Source organism: Lytechinus pictus, chromosome 6, assembly GCF_037042905.1.
Source record: "Lytechinus pictus isolate F3 Inbred chromosome 6, Lp3.0, whole genome shotgun sequence".
Taxonomy (NCBI): Eukaryota; Metazoa; Echinodermata; class Echinoidea; order Temnopleuroida; family Toxopneustidae; genus Lytechinus; species Lytechinus pictus.
In genome coordinates this window covers 19,933,957-19,956,591 of record NC_087250.1, presented here as the reverse complement: position 1 = coordinate 19,956,591, position 22,635 = coordinate 19,933,957, and the positions used below count along the sequence as shown (strand labels likewise).

The 22,635-nt window shown below is 36.2% G+C and overlaps 1 protein-coding gene across 1 annotated transcript; it reads left to right on the top strand.

Moving 5' to 3' along the window:
- Nucleotides 1-5,458: 5,458 nt before the first annotated feature.
- LOC129263700 (uncharacterized) lies at nucleotides 5,459-15,518 on the top strand. Its single transcript, XM_064101159.1, has 5 exons — nucleotides 5,459-5,690; nucleotides 7,678-8,612; nucleotides 9,700-9,932; nucleotides 11,246-11,406; nucleotides 12,512-15,518. The coding sequence occupies exons 2-5, from the start codon at nucleotides 7,767-7,769 to the stop codon at nucleotides 14,839-14,841; spliced, it is 3,570 nt and encodes a 1,189-aa protein (XP_063957229.1). The 5' UTR covers nucleotides 5,459-5,690; nucleotides 7,678-7,766; the 3' UTR covers nucleotides 14,842-15,518.
- The last annotated feature ends 7,117 nt before the right edge of the window (nucleotides 15,519-22,635 follow it).

Genomic DNA, 22,635 nt, shown 5'->3' with positions numbered 1-22,635 from the left:
TAGATACCCTTTTTTTGATATTTTTGTGTTTTTGACACCCTTATCACGTTACGTACGTAACGTGCCCTATCTTGAAAAAGACATCCTTTTTACGTGTTTTTTTGGTCGCGCATGGTATCCACTCGTCAATGTAAGTGGCCCCCCCGGGAATCGGCCCCTGGTGTTGACACTGGTCGGGCCAGTGCACGATGACTCGATCGCAAAATGCAAGGAGCGCCGCCCCCGCCTGGCGGGCGAGGCGACGCGGACGGAGCTCCCTATCAAGAGAAACAGCTCAGCCTCAGCCCTCAGCTCAGCCTCAGTCACGATTGCGTCCCAGCTAAATTCAATTGCCCAGAATACATTTCACATTGAAATGTCGCATTTCTAACAAAAATAAAATTTCAATGATTGCTTAAAAACTCTACTTCTGTACAACGTCAAGGAAATTGTAACTTACCGCAAAATCCTGCCAAAAGAAGTGGAGAAATCATCGAGTGGGGACCATCAGTTCTGCCAGTTTCTCGAATTAGATTAATTAAATGAACAATATCAATTTCATTGACATTAAAGAAGTGCGCCACCTTGTGTTACAGTATAGAAAGGTCTTAAGGCATTTTGATATAAAGTTTTCTTTTCTTTTTTTAAAGGAGAATGAAACTCTTGGAGCAAGTTAGCTTTTGTGAAAGCAGAAAAATCAAAGAATAAGATCAACAAAAGTTTGAGTAAAATAGGACTAGCAATAAAAGAGTTATGAGCATTTGAATGTCGAGATCACTAATGCTATGGAGATCCTCCCATTGGCAATGCGACCAACCCAGAAGGAAAAACCAGTTCCACTGTACCAGTTCGACCAGTAAAATTTTCACTGGTAACTCTGGAAATTGGAACATCGGTTTACTGGTCTAACTGGTCATACTGGTCCAGTTAAAATTTTACTGGTCCAGTTAAAAATTAAACTGGTCTTGAATTACTGGAATTTTATACTGGTCTTGTATCTGGTGAGTTGTTACTGGTCTCACTGGTCTTCATACTGGTATCCAATTCAAGCTGGTCTTTACTGGTATTTTCTACTGGTCTGACTGGTCCTCGAACTGGTCGAACTGGTCCTCGTACTGGTCTTACTGGATCAATTATTACATGCATTTGGTTTGTTATATACCATGGTCATTGAAATGTGATGGAAAAGATGGTTAGTAAATTAATCTTTCTGCTGTTATTTAAATAGTGATATATGAAATTACACATTTTCATTGTGAATTAGTTCACACACTTATTTGGAAAGTTTTTAAACAACAATGAGTGCCATTGCAAGGACATTCCATTCTAAATCCTGATTTTTCTTTTTAAAATAGGAAATATGCAAATGAGGTAAACCACGTGGTCAGCATCTTCAGAATTACTGGTATTACTGGTCTTGACCAGTTCAATTTCAAACGATGAATTACTTTAGACCAGTTGACTATATCAGAGGAATATATCTTGCTTTGATCTTAATCATAATTAAAGGAAATAATTATTTTAATGAGAATGTTAATACTTGATAATTATGATAATATTATTAATAATTATTACAATATCGATAACAATGATAACAGTAATAAGAATGATGACAACAATGATCATAATATAATCATAATAACAATAATTATGATAATTATAAGAAGAATGATGAAAACAATGATAACGATAATAACTTTCTCTGAATTGCAAGATTCATTTTCCATAATTCGTCAAATGATCTGACTTGAAATAAAGTCATTATTTATTGGACCAGTAACACCAGTTTGATGAAAAACAATTTAACTGGTTTGAACTGGTCTCCAGTTGATTTTTACTGGTCCAGTAAACATATACTGGAAACCAGTAAAAATCTACTGGAAACCATTTATTGGACCAGAAACACCAGTTTGATGAAAAACAATTTAACTGGTATTACTAATTGCTTCAACTGGAAGGCAATTGTTTGAACTGGTCTCCAGTTGATTTTTACTGGTCCAGTTAAAAATCAACTGGCCCAGTTTAAATATACTGGAAACCAGTAAAATTCTACTGGAAACCAGTAAAAAAAAATTACTGGTCTTACTGGTTTTTCCTTCTGGGAAGATCTGTGATGTCACACACGTACAACTCTCCCATTTGGACACTGAAAATATACCCCAAATCATCTCTTTTTGCTCATTCTAATCATATGACAAATGATTCATCAATGATATAATTTTGTGAAACCTCTCTACTTGTCATCTCATAAAGAGAACACCTCACCTTGTGATAGACTCTATAAAAGTGAGAATATAAGTGAAATAAGTACTGAAGTAATGAGGGAGTTGTACGTGTGTGACATCACAGATCTTGGTCGCATTGCCGATGGGAGGATCTACATGGCACTAGTGATCTCAATATTCAAATGCTCATAACTTTCTTATTATTCATTCAATCTTCCTCAAACTTTCAACAATATGTTTCTTTGATTTTTCTCTTTGATATTGATTCAGCTGGTTTCAAGGGTTTCATTCTCCTTTAAAGTAGTACTCGACTGTCACTGACTGAGTGACGTGGCAACACTGAGAGGTGGGGGGGGGGGGAATTAAAACAGTTTTGGTTCGCGCTTAGCGCTCACATCGCCTGTTTAATTAGATACATATTTTGACACGAGGATCAAATGGCGCTTGATTCAGATTTGAAGTCAATTAAATACAAAACAATTATAGCTATAATATATATAGTTTCCCTTTTTTTAACTGAAAGAGAGTTCAATAACAATCAATAAAACAAACTATAGAATAAAAAAAGAAAGGATGAAATAAAAAACAAACAAACGGATGCACCCGCTCATTATTGACAGCCGCCCCCTTGTCTTCAGTACCCAAGCATTCACCCCTCCCGTGTCTGATAAAAACGTGAGAATCTGAGGATAACAAATTTCCTTTTCCTCTATTTCTCCCCGGGGGCGGGGGGGGGGGGGGTAATGTGAAATAATTAAACATTCCATATTTCGTTATAGGTTCTAATGAGAGGGTGTTATAATTTATTATTTTCCCCTCAACTTTGATTTTAAAGGAGAAGTTCACCCTGACAAAAAGTTGATAAAAAGAGCAAAAAAATAATAAGGAATAGTCAAAGGTTTGATTTCAAAATCCATGAAATAATAACAAAGTTATTAGAAGCTTCATTATTTGATTTGTGCCGTCATATGCGAGCAATTTTCCTGCTGCTTATCACATGGTAAAAAAAATCAATGAAATGCCATTTTTTCAGAAAATTGAAAAAAAAATATTATTGTATATACCTTTAGTATACCAATAAACAAATCATTGTATACCCGTCCCTAAAAAGAAAACAAAAATAAGCCATCAGGAACCATTAAAAAAATTAAATTTATGCATCTTATATTACTTGACGTATGAGGCAGCTGCTCGTTTAAGACAATACAAATCCACAAATTTAGAATTATAATAGCTTTCTTAATCATTAATGGATTTTCCTTAAACCTTCACCAATAATATTTATTACTTTACTGCTATTTGTACAACAAACTTTTCTTCAGGGCGAACTTCCCCTTTAAAGGGATGCTCCAAGCTGAAAATATTTATATCTGAATAAATAGTGTAAAATTCACAAAGCAAAATGCCAAACATTTGAATCGGATAAAAAAAAGAAGTTATAGAATTTTAAAGTAAAGCAATATTTTGTGAAAAACAGTTTTATGCACATCGTCATGAATATTCGTTAGTAGGCTGATGATGTCACATCCCCACTAATTTTCATTTTTCTTATTTTATTACATGAAATCATATTGTTTCATTATTTCATGCATAAAAAATAATGTAAATAATATGTCTCCCTTATATAATGAAATAAGTTGCAGCAATGAATATTTAATGTACTGAATCAGTTTTTTTTTAGTTCTTGTAGGAAAAAATTAAATAAACCAATTTCATATACAATTAATAAGATACAAAAGAACAAAAGGGGATATGCCATCATCAATTTGCTCATTGCATATTCGTACAAGACATGCCTAACTGCTTCACCGGAAAATGCAAACCTTTAAAATGTCATATATTCCTTGTCCGGTTTGGATCAAATTTTCAGTTTTTTGTTTGTCTGATTTTTCTTTATCTGTTCAAATCGTATTTACTTTAGCCTGCGCCCGATCTTACTGAGATCGAGTTGATCCGATTGATCCAATCAATCGCAAAATATGGAGAGCCAGCAACATTAAAATGCAGGTTTATTAAAAAAAAATCTAGTTATGAATGTATATCAATAAAAAATTCATTGATTTCTTGACAATTTGGTGTGATCTCCTTTGTTTATAAAGGACATTTTGCAAATTTCCTGTAGAAAAAATTATGACACTGATGGATTTCCATAGAGTTACGATTGATTGGATCAATTGTAACTCTTTGTATAAGACGGGGCCTTGGAGTACCTTTCAATATTCCTTTCACTTCTTCTACCATTCGATACTGGTAAACTACATTACCGTTTTCATATCCTCCATAGCGGAAAGAATGTATCACTGAAATAGTGAATGACAATACATTTCAACTTCGTTTTGCATAAGGACACGATAAAATCCCGATTCATTTGAATAATACATAATTAAAATTAATGTTACATATTATCAATATAACCGTGCCATATAACCATTATCATTAGGCCTATATATGTTATCATCATCATCATAATCATCATCTTCATCATTATTATTCTTGTTATCCCATGTGTTTTTAATTGGAATTCCCTCAGCTTACAATGGCCAAAGTATATTTGTGAGGGGGAAAATGTTTAGCATCTCTAATAGACAAACCAAATTCTGTGAACCAGCTAAATTCGGTGGGGAAGAGGATTTAGTTTAAAATTTACGATAGCTGCACCCCCCCCCCCCCAAAAAAAAAAAAAAAGATTGGTAACTTACATACAGGAACAGTTTTGTCAGAAACGATGTGACTTTATTACGTGATTATTATCGATTTATTTTTTTCCTGTTAAATACATCTGTCTTTATAACAACTGGACTGAATTTCCTTTCTCTTGTCCATTTTCCGTATTAGAGAGAAAGCGCCATCACTCGCCATTAATTAGTTCAACTCAAAATGTTAGCATTGTCACCAAGCGACCGTACTATTTGCCCAGGCAGATTATCTCTATCTATTCGGTCCCATTGGAAATGTGCAAGCAGGCGTTAATTACGGATCGTTGTATTGTATTTCTGTGGGTCCCATTCATTATAAACGATATTCTACTTTCAGACTTTCAATTGGACAATTTTATAGTTAAATTCCACTTTTATTAATGTTTTCACACCAGATAGCAATATTTACATAAGCAAAATAAGTTATAACATTATGTGATAGATAAAGGTACATAGGCCTATAAGTTAATTCTAATCTATTTGATACTGAATTATCTGCTTAGGTAAACTTGTGCAGTTAAAGTGTGAATGAAGACTATATGAATCTGTCCAGAGTCCCTCCGGTCTGTATAGAATATAGCGGAATATATACATAGCGAATTATTCAGTGCTGCAAATGCCACTCTATACTGATGTTATAATCAGTTAAAAATCTGAAAATATTATTGATTTATGGGTCTCCAAATATGATTATGATTAATGACTTGGTAGCTAACTGCCCCCGAGGGTGCCGGTGTCACCATCAACAACTACGGTGAGAGGAAGACGGAAATAGTACGGACATTATTTGGTGAGAATAACCATATTCATGTGAGATATATAAAAATGTGTAGTAGGCCTATAACAATTTTAACCATATTTGAGCATATGCTGATGAGATATGTACTATTAAAGCATGTTTATTTGTCGAGAGAAACCATTTAGTAACCATAAGGCTCTGGACAAATTTATATTGTTCTGTTGCGGGCATTATATTTGATGTTGCCCATAAGGCCAGTAAAAAGTTATCTAACTAAATATATTATATGGGATGTTTAAATCAAATATCAGCTTCTAGAGTGTTATACTGTACATACGTAGTTTTTTTTTGTAAAGGAATTAGTTTTTCCAATGTCCCCTGCAATTTGGTTTAAATGAATCTCAGATGAATAGAACATCACATTTTTAAAGACGGTATATATACAAACACCAAATACCATAAAAATAAATATTCAGAAAAATGTTTCACCCATTGATTCACGGTATCACTCGGGGACTTTATACTAATCGTGAGATCTGGGATAAGATATGCCTAGATTCAGTAATCATGAATTTGGTGTCACGATTATGGACTCCAATAAATAACAGAACTATCCACACAAAGAATTTAACAGCATGTCGGGGATGTTACCCAGACAAGTTAGAAAAATGACCTTTTGTAAAATATGTACATGATGATCGTGAGGGGTACGTGGCGTAATTCCAAACAAAGTTCTAGGCTAGAGAGAGCAAAGCGAACAAGGAAAAAATTGAAGTTTAATTTGGACAATTATATTTTAAGATAAACACTGTGGGGGCGTTGTAGTAGTTATGACTCTAGTCTTTCAATCTGAAGGATATGGGTTCGATTCCCAGCCATGGCGTACAATAAGTTTATCCACATTGTGTTTCGCTCAACCCAGGTGAGGTGAATGGGAACCTAGTAGGACGAAATTCTCGAATGCCGGAGCACCTGTAGTCAGCACGGCTATAGCCGGGGTGATATTGCAATGCGCAGTTGAGTATTATATAAAACAAAAATTGCGCAAAATAAATGTACAATTATTCTCAAATCTAGAAGATATTTTACCCCTTTCCCTTTCATTCCTTTCCTTTTCTATTGGTTGTATTTTGTTCTAGGCATAGGGGGGGGGGTGGAGGGGGATGCTCTCGTCCGCCAGTGAGTGTTAGGGGCGCTCGTCATTCATTTCACAGGAGTTCAAATGATGATAAACCGGAACAATACTGTGACCACTGATTTAGCGAAATTCATCATTAACAATCCGTAAAGAACGAAGGATATGTCGAGTAATTACGAAGACTTCGAATAATTACGAAAAACATCGAGTATGTGATCATGCCTCATGAATCCTTCATATGTAATAATCTCGCTGCTTTCTTTCCAGAAGAGCTAAGCCTAAATTGAGACAATTGAGTAATTAAGCATTGAAATAATTTGTATTAATCTGCGCATATACCGTAAGATCAAGATTGTGACGTAACAATGTTATGCTTAGATGTATTGCTACGCTACCACAATTTGCTTTGGTTACGTTAGTGGGCAACATAATTATACATTAGTAAATATTTAACTAACTTATTCTTGTAGATCCATCGTACACAAGTTCGGATTTATTAGGCTTTGTATCCTCCTCGAGAATATCATGTATGTTAACAATCTATTATAAGGTCGTCACTTTTCAGGAAAATGAAAGGAAATGGGTTTTAAAAAATCCACCATGCCTTGATGAAAGTGTTGTTGGGACTTTAAAACAAAACGGTAAAACGGCTCTATAGGTTATGAAAGAATGTTCAACCCATTTTTTGTATTTTCATTTTGTTTTAAAATTTGATGACTATTTTTTTCCTCTTCCTCTTTTAATAAATGAAACAAAATGATGTGTTATGATTGGTAGTCCTACAGTAAGCTTTTTAGGGGCCCGACTGATGCTAAAAAGTAAACCTCTGATTCTGAAAGCTGCGTCTTACATCCTTGTATATTCATCTTTTATTATGTTTTATTATTTTGATTTATACAGATTGCCTGTCTTAAATTCACAACTCTGCACTGGAAGTAAACAACGCGCAGATATTTGGACAAGTGTGAAAAGCCACTGCCAGTCTCACCATGGGCTGCGGGGGATCAAAGAGCACCGCTGTTGTCGAAAGCAACGTCGACGTTCAACGTCACAGTAGCGTTAAACGAAACAATGACGTCACAATTAAGAGAGCAACAGTTGGCGAAAAAGTTGACGACGGTGTATCCAATAGAGAAAGCAGTACTGAGGTTCATACTGTTGCCACAAACGAGAAGTCAGCTATTCCAATAAATTCTCGAAAGGAAAAAAATGGAGATACAACCGGTATTAGTGACCGCATTGTTTCTGATGAACAGAAGGGTGTGGAAGATGGACGTAAGATCCATTTTTCAAAAATGGGACAGAATCAAAGAGAAAAAGCGCCACTTAAGAGCAGTGAGGGTGTCCAAGAGAAGAAAATGGCGACTGGTAAAAGTTCTGAGTCCCAGAAGGGTCGAGAGTCTCAGAAGAAGAATGCCGTTCCTCCTCCCAAAGGGCAAACATCTCAAACCAAAGAAGGTGGCAGTCAAGCTAGAGAAAGTAACAATGATAACAATACGAGTGTCAGAACTAAACCCCAAGACCGACAAAACGGCCATTTAGCGAAAGAGAACGAGTCTAAGAAAGTTAATACAATCGTTACAAAGAGTAATCAAACTCCCTTACAGAGCGCTCCTGAGAATATCCCGAGTAGGTTAAAAACCGAGTCACCTTTCGATCCTTCGGTAAAAGTCGAAAAATACCGAAAAGATCCGATCCCCGTCTTCGGGAGGAGTGCGTTTCCATTGAGCAAAGACAACCCTGATTTGAAGGTCGAGGATACTTTCTGGCCTGGGAAACGTGCCCTGATTCCTGATTACAACAAAATGAAGGAACTTGATAAACACGCCATTGAGGTGAGTGCGATATGAGAAGTCTGAGCTTTTATGTGCTAACCATACGAGGTAAGAATGAGACGGGTTAAAATGATGAGAAAACGAGTTGCTGGAACTCGGCAAGTCGACTTGACTTGGAAGGAGACCAAAAAATGAAAAGTTGTATAAACTCTTGTTCGGGAAAATAGAGAAGATTACAAGTAATTGTTCAAACTCGTAAATTCGACTTGTGGAGGAAATAAAGAAAAGATGACGAGTTGTTGGATTTTCATACTCGTCATCCTAGTCTCTTAATCCAAAGAATTCGACTTGCGATCGTTATCTTGTCTTCTTGATTTATATAAATGAGTCGATGCGCCAACTTCCAAAAAACCCTTTACTTTGTCTTCTTATCCTAAACAAGCCGACTAGCCGAGTCCCAACAAATCGTTATCTTGTTTTTCTCATCCTAAACTAATGGTTTTGCCGAGTTTCACCAACTCATCTTGTCTTCTAGTTCCAAACAAGTCGACTTGCCAAATTCCAAAACTCATGTCGACTTGCCAAATTTCATAAACTCGTTATCTTGTCCCAAACAATGAAGTCGACTTGCCAAGTTCCAACAATTCGTCTTTTCGTCATCCAACCCGTCTTCTTGTTTTCTCATCTCGTTATCTGGTTGGCACTTACAAGCTTCGGAACTAAAATGATCCAAAATGAAGAGGTATACAGAATAATGTAATTTGTTTTAATTTTCTTATTCCAATATCGGAATCCTCGACCTATGCAAACCAATTATATTTCAATATTTCATAATTACCAAGAAAATGTGCTGGGGGTAAGTTCATCAGTTAAGTCTAAAGACTTCAGATTATTGATCCATTTGTAATCGCTACTTCCAATCTATTGTAAATGTGTATATATTTTGTAACCGTCTTAAACTAGGCTACATGTAGCTACCCAGTTCTAGATGAAAAAACACAATACCATTTTTGTTTTTAGTATATATTTTTTCAAAACTGATTTTTAGATAAAAGTCAATTTTGTTAAAATTTGATTTAGTTTTCCTCGGAAGCAACATGTTCAGATTCGGAGAAGTTTACATCATTTTTCTTTCTTTTATCATCAGACCCCACAGCCACTTCGGAAAGACATGGACAAGCTTGTTGCACATCTGACCAAAGGCACTAACACACATCTAGAGAAACTCAGAGTGGTATTCCGATGGGTAGCTCATAACACCGAATACAACGTCCCCGGATACAAGAGTGGCAAGCTCGGAGACAACTCAGCAGAAACTGTCCTTCGGACCGGACTAGCAGTTTGTGCAGGTTATAGCAACCTGCTCCGGGCAATGTGCCAGTGAGTAGTGCCTTCTTTTATCACTCTAGTAGTTCCTTTTCTCATTCTACGGCTTCTGTATAATCACTATTACCTGAAATTAGGTATATGATTATAAACAGGAGCTGTCTTGTCTAAAAATCGACGCCCGTATGACAAGCCGTTTTAACATTTATTCACATTTTCTGATATCAAGAATTAGATTTCTTGATATCAAGAAATTAATTCTTGATACCAAGAAATTATTTCTTGATACCAAGAAATGAATTCTTGATATTACCTATAAATGAATACTTGATACCAAGAAATTAATTCTTGATACCAAGAAATTAATTCTTGATATCAAGAAATGAATCCTTGATATCAAGAAATGAAGTCTTGATATCAGAAAATGTGAATAAATGTTAAGACGGCTTGCCATACGCCCGGGTCAACCTCCAAAATTTCACCCATTTACGGGAAAAAATCCCTTACCTCTTGTGATGACTGCATATGATCTGTATCATTTTCATGTTTGCTTTATAATCTTTTTATACCAGAATTTCCACCCCATATATAGAAAAACCATTATTTCCATTCACCCTTATTATCACACTATCACAATAACAATTGATGTGAAGCTACGAAGAATGGGATGCTAATACACTGGGTTTAAATTAATCAAATGGCTGATCAATCACAGCGACAGTGAGCCATCTTATGTAGATAATATCAAATTACCCAAATCAATGATCGGCGACATTTGCTCCGGTCTCAATATCTCGGAGAGCATATGGTTAGAGTTAGGATTGTAATAGAATTTTGGTTCAGAAAATGTCAATGTAAGGATTAGGGTTTATCTAGTTTTGGAGGTTAGCTTTCATGTTTGATACCAAGAAATGATTTCTTGCAGATCATGCAGATTTTCCATTGGAGCAATTGCCGCCGGGGCAAATGAATGTCATGCATCCCAACGATCATCATAATGATATCGTGAATTAAAATTCATATACTTCTATTTTTTTCAAAACCCTGGCAATCTTTCAGGGACTATCCTGTTATGAATGGTTTACAACTATAACGTGATTGAGCCGAGTTACTTTGTACGATTATAATTATCTTGAATTACATCAAGGAGTTACCAGCACTCCTTGATCACATATAAGTCCCCTATTACCATTCTTCCACGGAAACGAAGGAGGAGGGGGGGGGGGGCACGCATTTTCAATTAAATACAAATTTAGGTGTATCTGGAACATTGCAGTCGTTTTAGATTTTTAGATCTTGGAAGTCTCAGCTCTGGAATTGTTAATGTTTTCCTAAATATGTCATTAAAACGATTTTTCCCCATCTAGGAAAGCTGGTGTCCAATGCGAAATGATCAATGGGTATGCAAAGGGTGCTGGCTACCGACCTGGCAGTGAGAATCTTTCAAAGCAAACCCATTCTTGGAACAGAGTGACGTTAGATGGTCAGACGTATCTCTGCGATTGCACCTGGGCGGCGGGTAGCGTTGGTGAGTGATTTTATTATTATAATTTTTTAAAATTTAGTTTATGCTTAAAGGGGAAGTTCACCCTGACAAAAAGTTTATTGTAAAAATAGCAGAAAAAATAATAAAAAAATTTCCGAAGGTTTGAGAAAAATTCATCAAATAATTAAAAAGTTATTAGAATTTCAATCATTTGATTTGTGACGTCATATGCGAGCAGCATTCCTACATAGCGAATGGTAAAAAATCAATGAAATGTAATTTTCTCAGAAAATTGAAAATGGTTTTCACTATACTTTTTGTATACCAATAGACAAATCATTTCACACCCGATCATGAATAGAAAACAAAATTAAGTCATCAGGAACCATGGAAAATTTGAAATTCATGCATTTTATATTACATAACCTTGGGGCAGCTGCTCGTTTATGACGTCACAAATCCAAAACTTTGAACTCTAATAACTTTCTTACTCTTTAACGGATTTTCCTCAAACCTTCACCAATATTTTTTACTGTTTTTTTCTGCTATTTTTACAACAAAGTTTTCATCAGGGTGAACTTCCCCTTTAACTTTGGCAAAGTCGGAGCCAAGAGGACCGCAATACCGCATTCGATCAAGGAGACATCCGACTTGCAAAATGTATATGTAACACATGTCATGACATGTGCATCACAGAAAGATGGGATGACCAAGCGGAACATGGATGAGAACTATTTAACTGGAGAGAAATCCAGTCAAACAATCTTTGGAGGGGCTGGAAGCGCTTGCTCTAAGCTCTCCAGGACGTATACACTGACAAATGTGAAGGGTACTACATAATCTATTCTAAAATTGCTTCGACCTAGGACAATGCACGACTTATGCAAGTTTACGTGCATTTTTCTCGAAATGAAAGCCAAAGAACATCAAAGAGAACCCATTTGGCCGAAGGGTCAGAAGAAGGGAAAATGCTGAGGACCTTTTATGATCCTCCTTTTTTCTTAATCTCTAAGCAGTACCCTCCATCAAGTCGTCTGATTTGCCTTAAAACTGGAAAGGGGAAGGGTTGTCACGAAAGTCCTATGCAGGCCTACACATTTTGTCTCTGGTATTTATCAATTACATGTATCTTTTTGCGTTTATACAGATACTGCCTTCACAAGACATTGGAAGGAGGAAGAGTTCTTAGCTGATCCTTCAAGTTTCGCAAATTCCCATCTTCCCAGAGATTTAAGCAACCATGAAAATTACCCCTACAAGTCATTAGAGGAGTGGAACAACACTCCACAGTTTGGACACCTTGCGCAGTTCTGCTCTCTCAAGTGCCTAAGCCACAAAGATGGTGTCATCAAAGCACCTAATAACAGTTGCCTGATGAAGTTCAAATTGAAGAGGGCGCTTTACAAAACCTTCTGCATAATTGAGAACGAAGGCGGGAAGAAATTGAAAGGAGCTGTGCAACATTGGTGGAATGGGAACGAGTTGTGCTGTAGCATTCGACTTCCAAAAGCTGGTAGGTACAGTTTCGTCATAATTGGGAGCTTATCGGCACGCCGCAAGGAGAACAGCAACACTGAAGTCTTATATCCCGAACATATATCAGATGCCATTACCAATTCATTAGTAAGGTATGTTATCAAAGCAACAGGCAGCGAGAAGTTGAACTCCATGTCCACTGAAGAGAACTTTGACCTCTTTGGTGCACCTTTGAATTTGCCAGACTATGGCCTAGTCCCAGTTTCCAAAAACGATGCTACTATTCCTACTGCATCAGGAAATGCTCATCTGGTCTTTAAAAAGCTTCATCAAGGTCCTTCGTCTATCAGTATAGAACTTTACAAATTTGAAGATCAAAACAAGAAGCTGTCATCTTCTGTATACTGCGAACAATTCGATGATTTGGTGGTTTTCCACGTGAGGTGCCCTTCGCCTGGAAGATATTCTCTGATTATGTATGTTAAATCTGACAAAGAGGTTCACTCCTGTCGAATGATGTATACCGTTGTCTGTGAAGGTAAATTCGACCCCGTGCGTCTTCCAGATATGAAGGGCCCTTCCGGTCCGAACGCTCGATTTGAGGAACTTGGTCTACGTCTCAAAGAAGCGCCCTCAACAACAATTGTTACCTCAGAAGGAGAAGGGCAACTAGATATCCTAAGTGATCTAGGGAAAGGGATTAAGGTAATTGCTGACTTGAAGGATGTCTCTGAATCACCAAAGAAAGATGGAAGCTACACTGTAGAGACAGACAAAAGGGAAACGGAACAGGTTACTACCGTATACCTTAGATTAAATCAGAAAGGCTTCTTTAAACTGTCACTTTTTGCAAAGACCGAGTCAATGTCCAAGCACGATTATATCGGATACTGGCTGGTGGTATGTCGTAAACCGATCAAGACGGAACAGTTTCCAATAGGTGTTACCGAAATTGGACCCGTGGCCGAGTTCCATTCCCTATGTTTGCATACGACGACTCAAAGCAGAATAGTGTGTGAAAATGGCGAAGGCAATCTTGATGTGTTCAGTGATGCGAAATCCAATGTCGAGTTTGTCTTCAAAATCAAGAAAGGCGAAGAAGATGAACCTGAGAGTATAGGCCTAATATTTGCAGATACATACGTTATGAATGCAATCCGCACGACACGTTTCTTTATCCGTATGTACAGGACGGGCATATTCGCTTTCCGATTATTTGCGAAAGCAAACGGAAGCGAGAACTTCAATTACGTTGGGGTATTCCTGGTAGTGAATGACATCGTTTGCAAGAAACCTAAATTTCCCGGGAGGAAAACGGCCTATGGTCCAAACCGTGTGTTCTGGGATTCAGGATTGGACCTTGACGATGGGAAGTCAAAGAGGCTTGAACTGGTCAACGGAGAAGGTGATCTGTGCTTAACCCACAAACCGGGAACGAAACGGAGAATAAATGCTCACCTAGAATCGTCACGTGATCAGGACTCAGCCACCATGCTTATCGAAGCCTCGTGGTCAGATAAGGGCGAAATCACAGCGACCAGATTGCGACTTAGGGTCCAAACACCCGGGGTCTATGATCTTGTTGTCTTCGTCGAAAACGAAAAAGACAATACCTTCAGCTTTGCAGGAGTTTGGTTGGTTGACTGTCCGAAGGCAACCACGCAGGTAATGTTTCCAGCCGTCAGAGGCACCATGGGGCCTTCCACCAAGTTCTTCCAGATGGGTCTTTCTACAAATTCGCCTCGATGTTCAACCCTCGCCGCCGACCCGGACGGGACTTGTACACTACAACTGATCCGGGGCAAGCCATTTCGAATTGTTTTCAAAGTATCTGATAAAAGATGTCAGGTTTCTGAAACGAAATCGGAAAGTGGGAAATCGTCTGTTACCGTCCGCGTGAAACTGCCAGGTCCTGGGGCATATACCCTTGACTCGTTTGCTTCTGAAGAGAATGAGAGAACTAGAGATTTCGTTGGAAAGTGGCTCTTAGAATGGAACTGAATATCTTTCCTTTCCCTGACGAACAAAGCTAAAAGAGGATGAAGAGTTTAACAAAATGACATTTCTTGCCAGTGTTACTCCCAAATGAGGAGAGAGAGGGGGAGATAGGGGTGGGTCGAGATAGTGTGGGGCAGAGGTCGAGAGAATAGGCAGTAATTTGAGTATTTATCATTGTTAGATTCCAATACTATATAAATAAATAGTCTACGAAATAAACAATTTCAACACTCCTTCTTTTTTTTTTTTTCTCTCTCCTTCCTTTCACCCTATCTCTTTACCTTATTTTCTCATTTATCCCCTTCACCTTATATTCTCTTTTCGCTCTTTCCCCTCTGATAATCTCTCTCTTACCGTCTCTCCTTCAATCTCTCTATTCCATTCCTTCTATTGGCCATTCTCATTCCCCCCCCCTCTCTTTCTTTTCTCTGCTTCTCCCCATCTCTCTCCACTGAGTAGCAATCCCATCAACATTTTGTTGTTTGACAAGTCGTCTGATCCGTCAAACAAAGACTTTACTTGAATGATTCTTATCTTTTGAATTCAATTTTCTTTATTTATAAAGCCTTTTCAGTATTTTGTCAATTGTCTTTAATGTATCTACGGTGCTTTCAGAGTTGTCATCTTCAGTATGTTGAAATGTTGCATGAAATATCGAATCTTGATGGTAATTTTCTCACATATTCTGATTTAATGATATACATTCTAACTTTCATTATTGGTATTCAGCTAATGTACCAGATAGAATGAGAGAGTTTTGACTAAGACTAGACGTGTTATATTCTCGAGATAGTTGAAATCTCCAACTCTAATTCATGTATTTTCTGTTCAGCAAATGCTGTTCTGTTCAATTATTATTTAACTGAACTGTAGTTTAATATATATATATATATATATATATATATAAAAGAAGAGGGCCCTTTGCATAACGTGTATTACAGCGCGTCATGTTCTATGTACACTTGTAAATAATTCAGCATCACTTTACCTCATACCTGCACACCCAGTCGACACACTCTCACTGACACTGGAATTATAGGCCTGATGAAGGCCCCATTGGCCGAAAGCTTGTAATAAAGAGATACATGGAAGCTACGTCTTGCGTTGATGCTGAAGTATTTACAAGTATATATATATATATATATATATATATATATATATATATATATATATATATATATATATGAGAGGATGCTATATGTATCTACATATAGCATCCTCTCAAATATATAATAGAAAGCACCTCGCAATGTATAGGTCCCTGCTCTTCACAATTGTATATATATATACATATATATTTATATATATATACGCATATATATATATAATTTTATATATATATATATATATATATATATATATATATATATATATATATATATATATATATATATACATATATGCCTACATCCTACGTAAGGGCGAAGTCTATGAATGGGTTTATTCCGTCATAATACACATACAGACGTAAAGACGAAAGGTTGAGGGCATTAAGGCGCATTACGAACATTGAAAGACAAAAAAAATCGCCTCAAACACAGATGTAGATATATATATATATACATTCATATATATATCCTTATTCTTATAAAGCCTGCAGGTACGCAATACCTTATTAGAACATGCATTCCTTTAGACGCAGACAAAAATATTAGAAACCAAATCAGCAAAGCTTGCTCATTTATTTTAGCAATGCCTCTTGGAATGAATTCGAAAAATGTACACTTAAAAGTGAAATCAAGATGACTTTCATCACTTTGTCTTCGGTATACCAGGGGACAATAAGCCTACTCTTCATCATGGTGCAATATTTTTTTAGATTAGATGCTTGATAGGTCCTTTCAATTTCTTCATTGGAAAGAAAGTAGAATATCAGTATTAGATAGCATATAAAATGCACATGCAACACGATAAATTTTGTCTATACACTGATGGAAAGAGGCATATCCAACTAATTCACATTCCATATTTTATTTATGCAATACTTATGTACTATTTATATTTACATTGTACAGTGATTTGTGTATATTTTTAACATTATTTTTTGAGAATTTTTTAAATAAAGATTTTATTCTGAAAATAATATCAGTAATTGCATATCATTTTGAATCTTAATGCCAAGTATTTGTTGTCAATAAGTGCTTGTTCATAAGCAAAAGAGACATTAAATTAAACATAACAACATGAACATATTTCTACAATTGGCGGTGCCACAAGAGGGGTAGGGGGCAACCGCCCTTATGATTTTTTTTAATAGTTTAATAATGGGAGAAAAGAGGAGAAAAGGAGACGTGAGAAAATGAAAGAAAGAAGTACGAAGGGCATTAAAAGAATACGTCTTGGCTGCGAATCTCTGTAATAATCTATTTTCAGTCAGTTCAATTCATGGATTATTCAACGAAAAGCAGGACATGCTATACATCCAAAGACTGAAGTTTAACGTGTTCACAGTGAAAATAGATTGGCCCGTATTCTGAAGTCGGGTTTAACTTAAACTCAGGTTTTAAGTTGTGGTGTAAGTATGGGAAGCCGAAAGTATCAAATTTTTTTATTAAGTTGTATGTTTCTTATGTTTACTGTGCTCTTTCCTGATTCATCGATGGTGAAGACAATCATCTATGTATACTTCCTACACAATTATGAATGATTTGAGAGCCGATTGAGCTGAAGTATGATATCTCTACTGTTAGTGATTATGTAACAATTGGCTCGCCATACTTAAAGCACAACTTTAAACCTGAGTTTAAGTTAAACCCGACTTCAGAATACGGGCCATAGAGTTCATGCAGGGGCAAAAAGGAAAAAAAAACACAAAAAACAAGCAAATCATACAGGTACATAGCTGAAAGTATGGTAAACTTATTTCTTAAAATGGATTTATTCCTACGATCCTACAATTAAGTCGAAAAAGGGGTGTAATCTTTTGGTTATCTTACCCCCTTTCGAATTTCCGTCCAAACAACTTCCTGTGTTGATTGTATCCTTCACATTATTTTTAAAATTAGTGAACCACAATCTCATTAAGAAATGCGATAAGGCTGTTTTATACAGATATAGGACAATCGACTTGTATTTCTGACGTCATTTTGAAAGAAAAATAAAAACCGTGACAAAAATAACTTGTGTACATCATCGAGGCTTCAAAACGTTCAAATAACACCCATTTTAACTAATCAATTAAAGGGATGAATAAATCACATATATTGTGTTTTCCGAATCGGTTTCAATTGCAGTAAATTAATGTATATTCGTATTGCTTTCAACAATTTTATTACTTGAACTTTTGTTAATGCATGGTTTCATTACAAATGATCATATTTCATTTTCTCTGAACTAGTAATAATATAGCAAATTTCAAATGTCCTGAGTCGAAGACTTCGTACAAATTTGTTCCAATGATCTAATGAAGATGTTAAGGGATTACGGTACGTGCAGACGCATCCAAATTAATTTATCCCCTTTCGATTATGTCCATTGGACCAAGCGTTTCTCTGTATTTAATATTATGGTATGCTGTATTTTGCGCCATTAGATTGCGATGGGGAAGCCGCGGGGGGCGAAATTATTTTTCCCACCGAGTTCTGGACCAACATGTGAATATTCATGACTTGCGTCTTCGGATTGAAAGTGCGCATGCGCGTGGACTTAGCCTCGACCAGTGCCGATCGTAAGCATTCACGTTGCTCAGAATGAATTAGCATCGTCAAATTACCGGTACCCTTACATAGTTACATACATGTATATAGGTCTTATAGGCTTAGATCTATATATATATATATATATATATATCCAATTCTTAAACACTTAATAAACTAGCTGCATTAACTTTACCTCAAATCTGGACCTGTCTAATTAATGCCTAGTACTAATCAGTGATGTAGTGCCTTGATGCTCGGCCTTGGCCTTTAGGCGCCTAAATGCCTAGCTACTTTTTCAAAGCCTTGGCCTTGAGAGGGCCTTGGCCTTGAGGATTTTGAGCCTTGAAATTTTAAGGCTTTTTCAAGGCATTTTGTATTTTGTACTTTCATTTGTTTTAAATAAGTAATTATAAATGTTTCAATTGTTTTTTTTAAATATATATTTAATAACACTCATGGTCAATACTACCAATCACCAGTAACAGTAGCAGCAGCAGTAGTAAATGTACTAGCAGTGTCATCAATTGTAATTGTCACCATTATCAAGAAATTCAAACAAAGAATACATCAGTTATGAAAAATAGCATTATGTATTGGTAATGTGTTGTAATCATATGATGATAATGACAGTAAATAATAATGGTCATGATCAAGATGACAAGAATAATTTTTACATCTGACTGCAATTTTGACAACAATTTTCATACTTTAAACATAGCTAACTCTAAATAACGATAACAAGGTTGATTTCTATTCCATTAGGATTTTCCTTGTATTATTTTCTTTGGCCAACAAGAATGTTTTAAGTCTTAATGATATTCTGAAAATATTTGGTAAACTTGAACACAGTCTCCATTTTTGTCATATCCAAATGGGTTATGTCAATGGCATGAAGAGCCAGAAACTTTGAGGGGCCAAGCATGGCATATATAGAGCAAAATTTCTGTCCAAAAAAAGAAGAAAGCGATTGAAGCGAGCGAGTGAACAAAACCTGTCCCCCTCTTTCTATAAGAAAAGCTAATTTTGCAATAGATTGTTTAAAAAATAATATCACATTTACTCCATCTTTTCCTTTCCCTTTCCCCCCTTGTCTAAGTTTATTCTTGGTGGTGGGACTTCTTCTTCTCTCTATCTCTCTTCTAAATGTTATATTTGTTTTGGGTCAGATTGACAAAACAAAGGGGAAAAAATGTTTACTTCTTTTTAATCATATAACGTTCAACATTGAATCTCATTTCTTTACAGTTTCAAGGAAATAAACAACATATTTGTTTTTGTGTCAATATGGTTTCAAGAAATAATAATTAAAAAAAATAATTTAATAATTAATAATTATTAATATTATCAATAAGTATTAATAATTAATGATTAATTAACTGTTTAATAAAAGTGGTTGTAAGCAGAAAAAAATATGAAAACTGACAAGAGTCCTAAAAATGACTCATTTTCAGTTTAAGCATTTGAAAATTTTAGCTTGCGCTTTGTGCTCTCTTGCCCCCCCCCCCCAAAAAAAAAAAAATCCCTGTAGGATTTTTTTTTTCCAAATGAAATATGCCCTTTTTAAAAAAGAAATACCTTCTTTAATAATAAAACATAATACATTTTAGGTTAAAAAATCACAGATTTTGAATCGTGCTTGAATCAATTATTGTTTAGTACAGTACTGCTAATGGTTACAAAAATGTATAGAATGTTGCTTTATGGTTGAAATATCACAAATATTTGGCTCGCTTCCTGCACTCGCATCAATTATTGTACTCGTTCTCTTCACGTTCACAAAAAAAATGCTTAGAATGTCCAGTTTTCAGGTTGGAATATCTCAAATTTTTGAGCTCGCGCTTTGCGCTCGCATTATTTTTTATTGGTGAGTTATGTATCTTATTTAAAATGCAGTAATTAACTGCTTAATTAACTGCTTCCTTTACTGGTCAGTATATAAAAAGAATTAGCGAGCGCAAAGTTATTTTTTAGTTAGATACACATCTATTTCATGATTACAAAACCAGCTCAGAATAAAATAATTTCCATGTCTTATTACACGACATGTCAAGAAGTTTGAGCTGGAGATTCGCGCTGGCAACATCGCGCAAGGAAATTTCAACAATGATTAGCCCCATAATTGACCATAAATCAAGTTTTACAACTTCAGAATTAATTTTTTTTCAAAACCGCTTGCTCGCTATGCTTTCTCGCTGAGAAGTAAAACCTAAAGCAAAATATCTATCTTCTAATTAAAAATCACTTTAGAAAGCCTTTGCTCAACTTAATTTCTATAAAACACACAATTACTTCACGCAGTTCATAATCTCATTTTGAAAATACATGTATCTGTTTGCACAAAAAAACTCATTTTGAAAAATGGGTGCCTTTTTGGCGTTGACCCCCCCCCCCCATAATAATTTTCTGCTGCCCCTGTCCCAGGGAGTGGAGACTGAAACATATGGTACGTTGAGAATGCCAGGATCAGATGACCGTGGTAATAATAATTATTGCAATGTAAATTGCCTATAGAAAAATTATGGATTATGTGTACACAGGTAACTATATCATTATTTTGATATGTCTCTATCATGAAATTATTTTTGTTTTAAATGTACAAAGGTTAATTTTTTTTCTCGCTCAGTCCCCTCGCTCACATACATTTTACCATGTGTGATGTCTGCCGCCTAAGTATTGTTAGTTTATTGTTCTGTATATCGTAAGTTTGAAATGCCTTGGCCTTGAGGTTTTCAGGCCTTAGCCTTGGGTTTCCATGCCTTGGCCTTGGCCTTTGGTATTGAAGCCTTGGCCTTGGGTATTAAAGCCTTGGCCTTGGCCTTGGAGGTTTGAGCCTTGACTACAACACTGAATAGCCGACTAATGCCATGGTTAACTTCAAACTGGTTGATTCCGAACTTCACGTTTAATTAGGTTTGGACAAATATTAGCTTATTTGCCATGGTTTAATATGTCTAGTCCGTATACAAAACCAGTCCTAGATCTTAAAAAAAAAATATCTTAGTTCTAGTCTGGTCTCTATATCTAGACTCTGATCTACGCTGTATCAGCATGGAACCACTATAATTTGACGATGCTAATTCATTCTGAGCAACGTGAATGCTTACGATCGGCACTGGTCGAAGCCAAGTCCACGCGCATGCGTACTCTCAATCCGAAGACGCAAGTCATGAATATTCATATGTCGGTCCAGAACTCGGTGGGAAAAATAATTTCGCAGCCGGCGAGGAGGGGGGGGGGGGGGGTCATCTATAAAATTGTACACACGCGTGATCATTACGTAAATTGATTTTTATTTATATTTCTTGGGGGGCCATTGAACCGCGTGTAGCACATAACTATTATCGCGAACGTGGGCTCGTTTGAGATATTGGAATTTAATTTCGTATTCATTTCATTTAAATGAGGGCCTACTCTTAATGCGTGAACATAGATCGATACTAGCACGATTTAGTTGAGAAGAAACTATTGCCACTTTGATTTGCTTTTCTTCCCTCATCCCCGCACACACATTAGCATTTCACACACGCCCTACATTCTTAACCTGTATCCATTTATTCTCTTATTTCTCTCCCCTAAAACACACCCACCCACCATAGACAAAAACTAGCCCCCCCCAACTATATACTCAATAACCCATGACAACACAGCTAATAACTGAGGAAAGACCATCTCACACACTCTCAAACACGCTAACCTCCACACACGCTTACGAATACACACCCACATATCATCAGCCCTCACACACCATGACTCCTACTCTATCATTAATTCCTTTATGTCTTTCTAACACACACACACACGCACACTCATCAAACCAACATAATTCTTTCCCTCGCAGATGATGCACACACACAATCACTCTTGATTTGTTATAGGACAAGTCCACCCCAACAAAAAGTTTATTTTAATAAAAGAAGCAAAATCCGAAAGTATAACACAGTAAATTTCATCAAAATCGGATGTAAAATGAGAAAGTTATGGCATTCCAAAGTTCTCTTAATTTCACAAATCAGTGATCGGTATGCAAATGAGCAGACTGATGACGTCACCCACTCACTATTTCTTTTGTATTTAAGTAAAATATGAAATATGAAAAAAATTGTCTCCTCTAAGTTCATTACTCCCTGAACATATGGAATTACCATTGTTTATAACATTC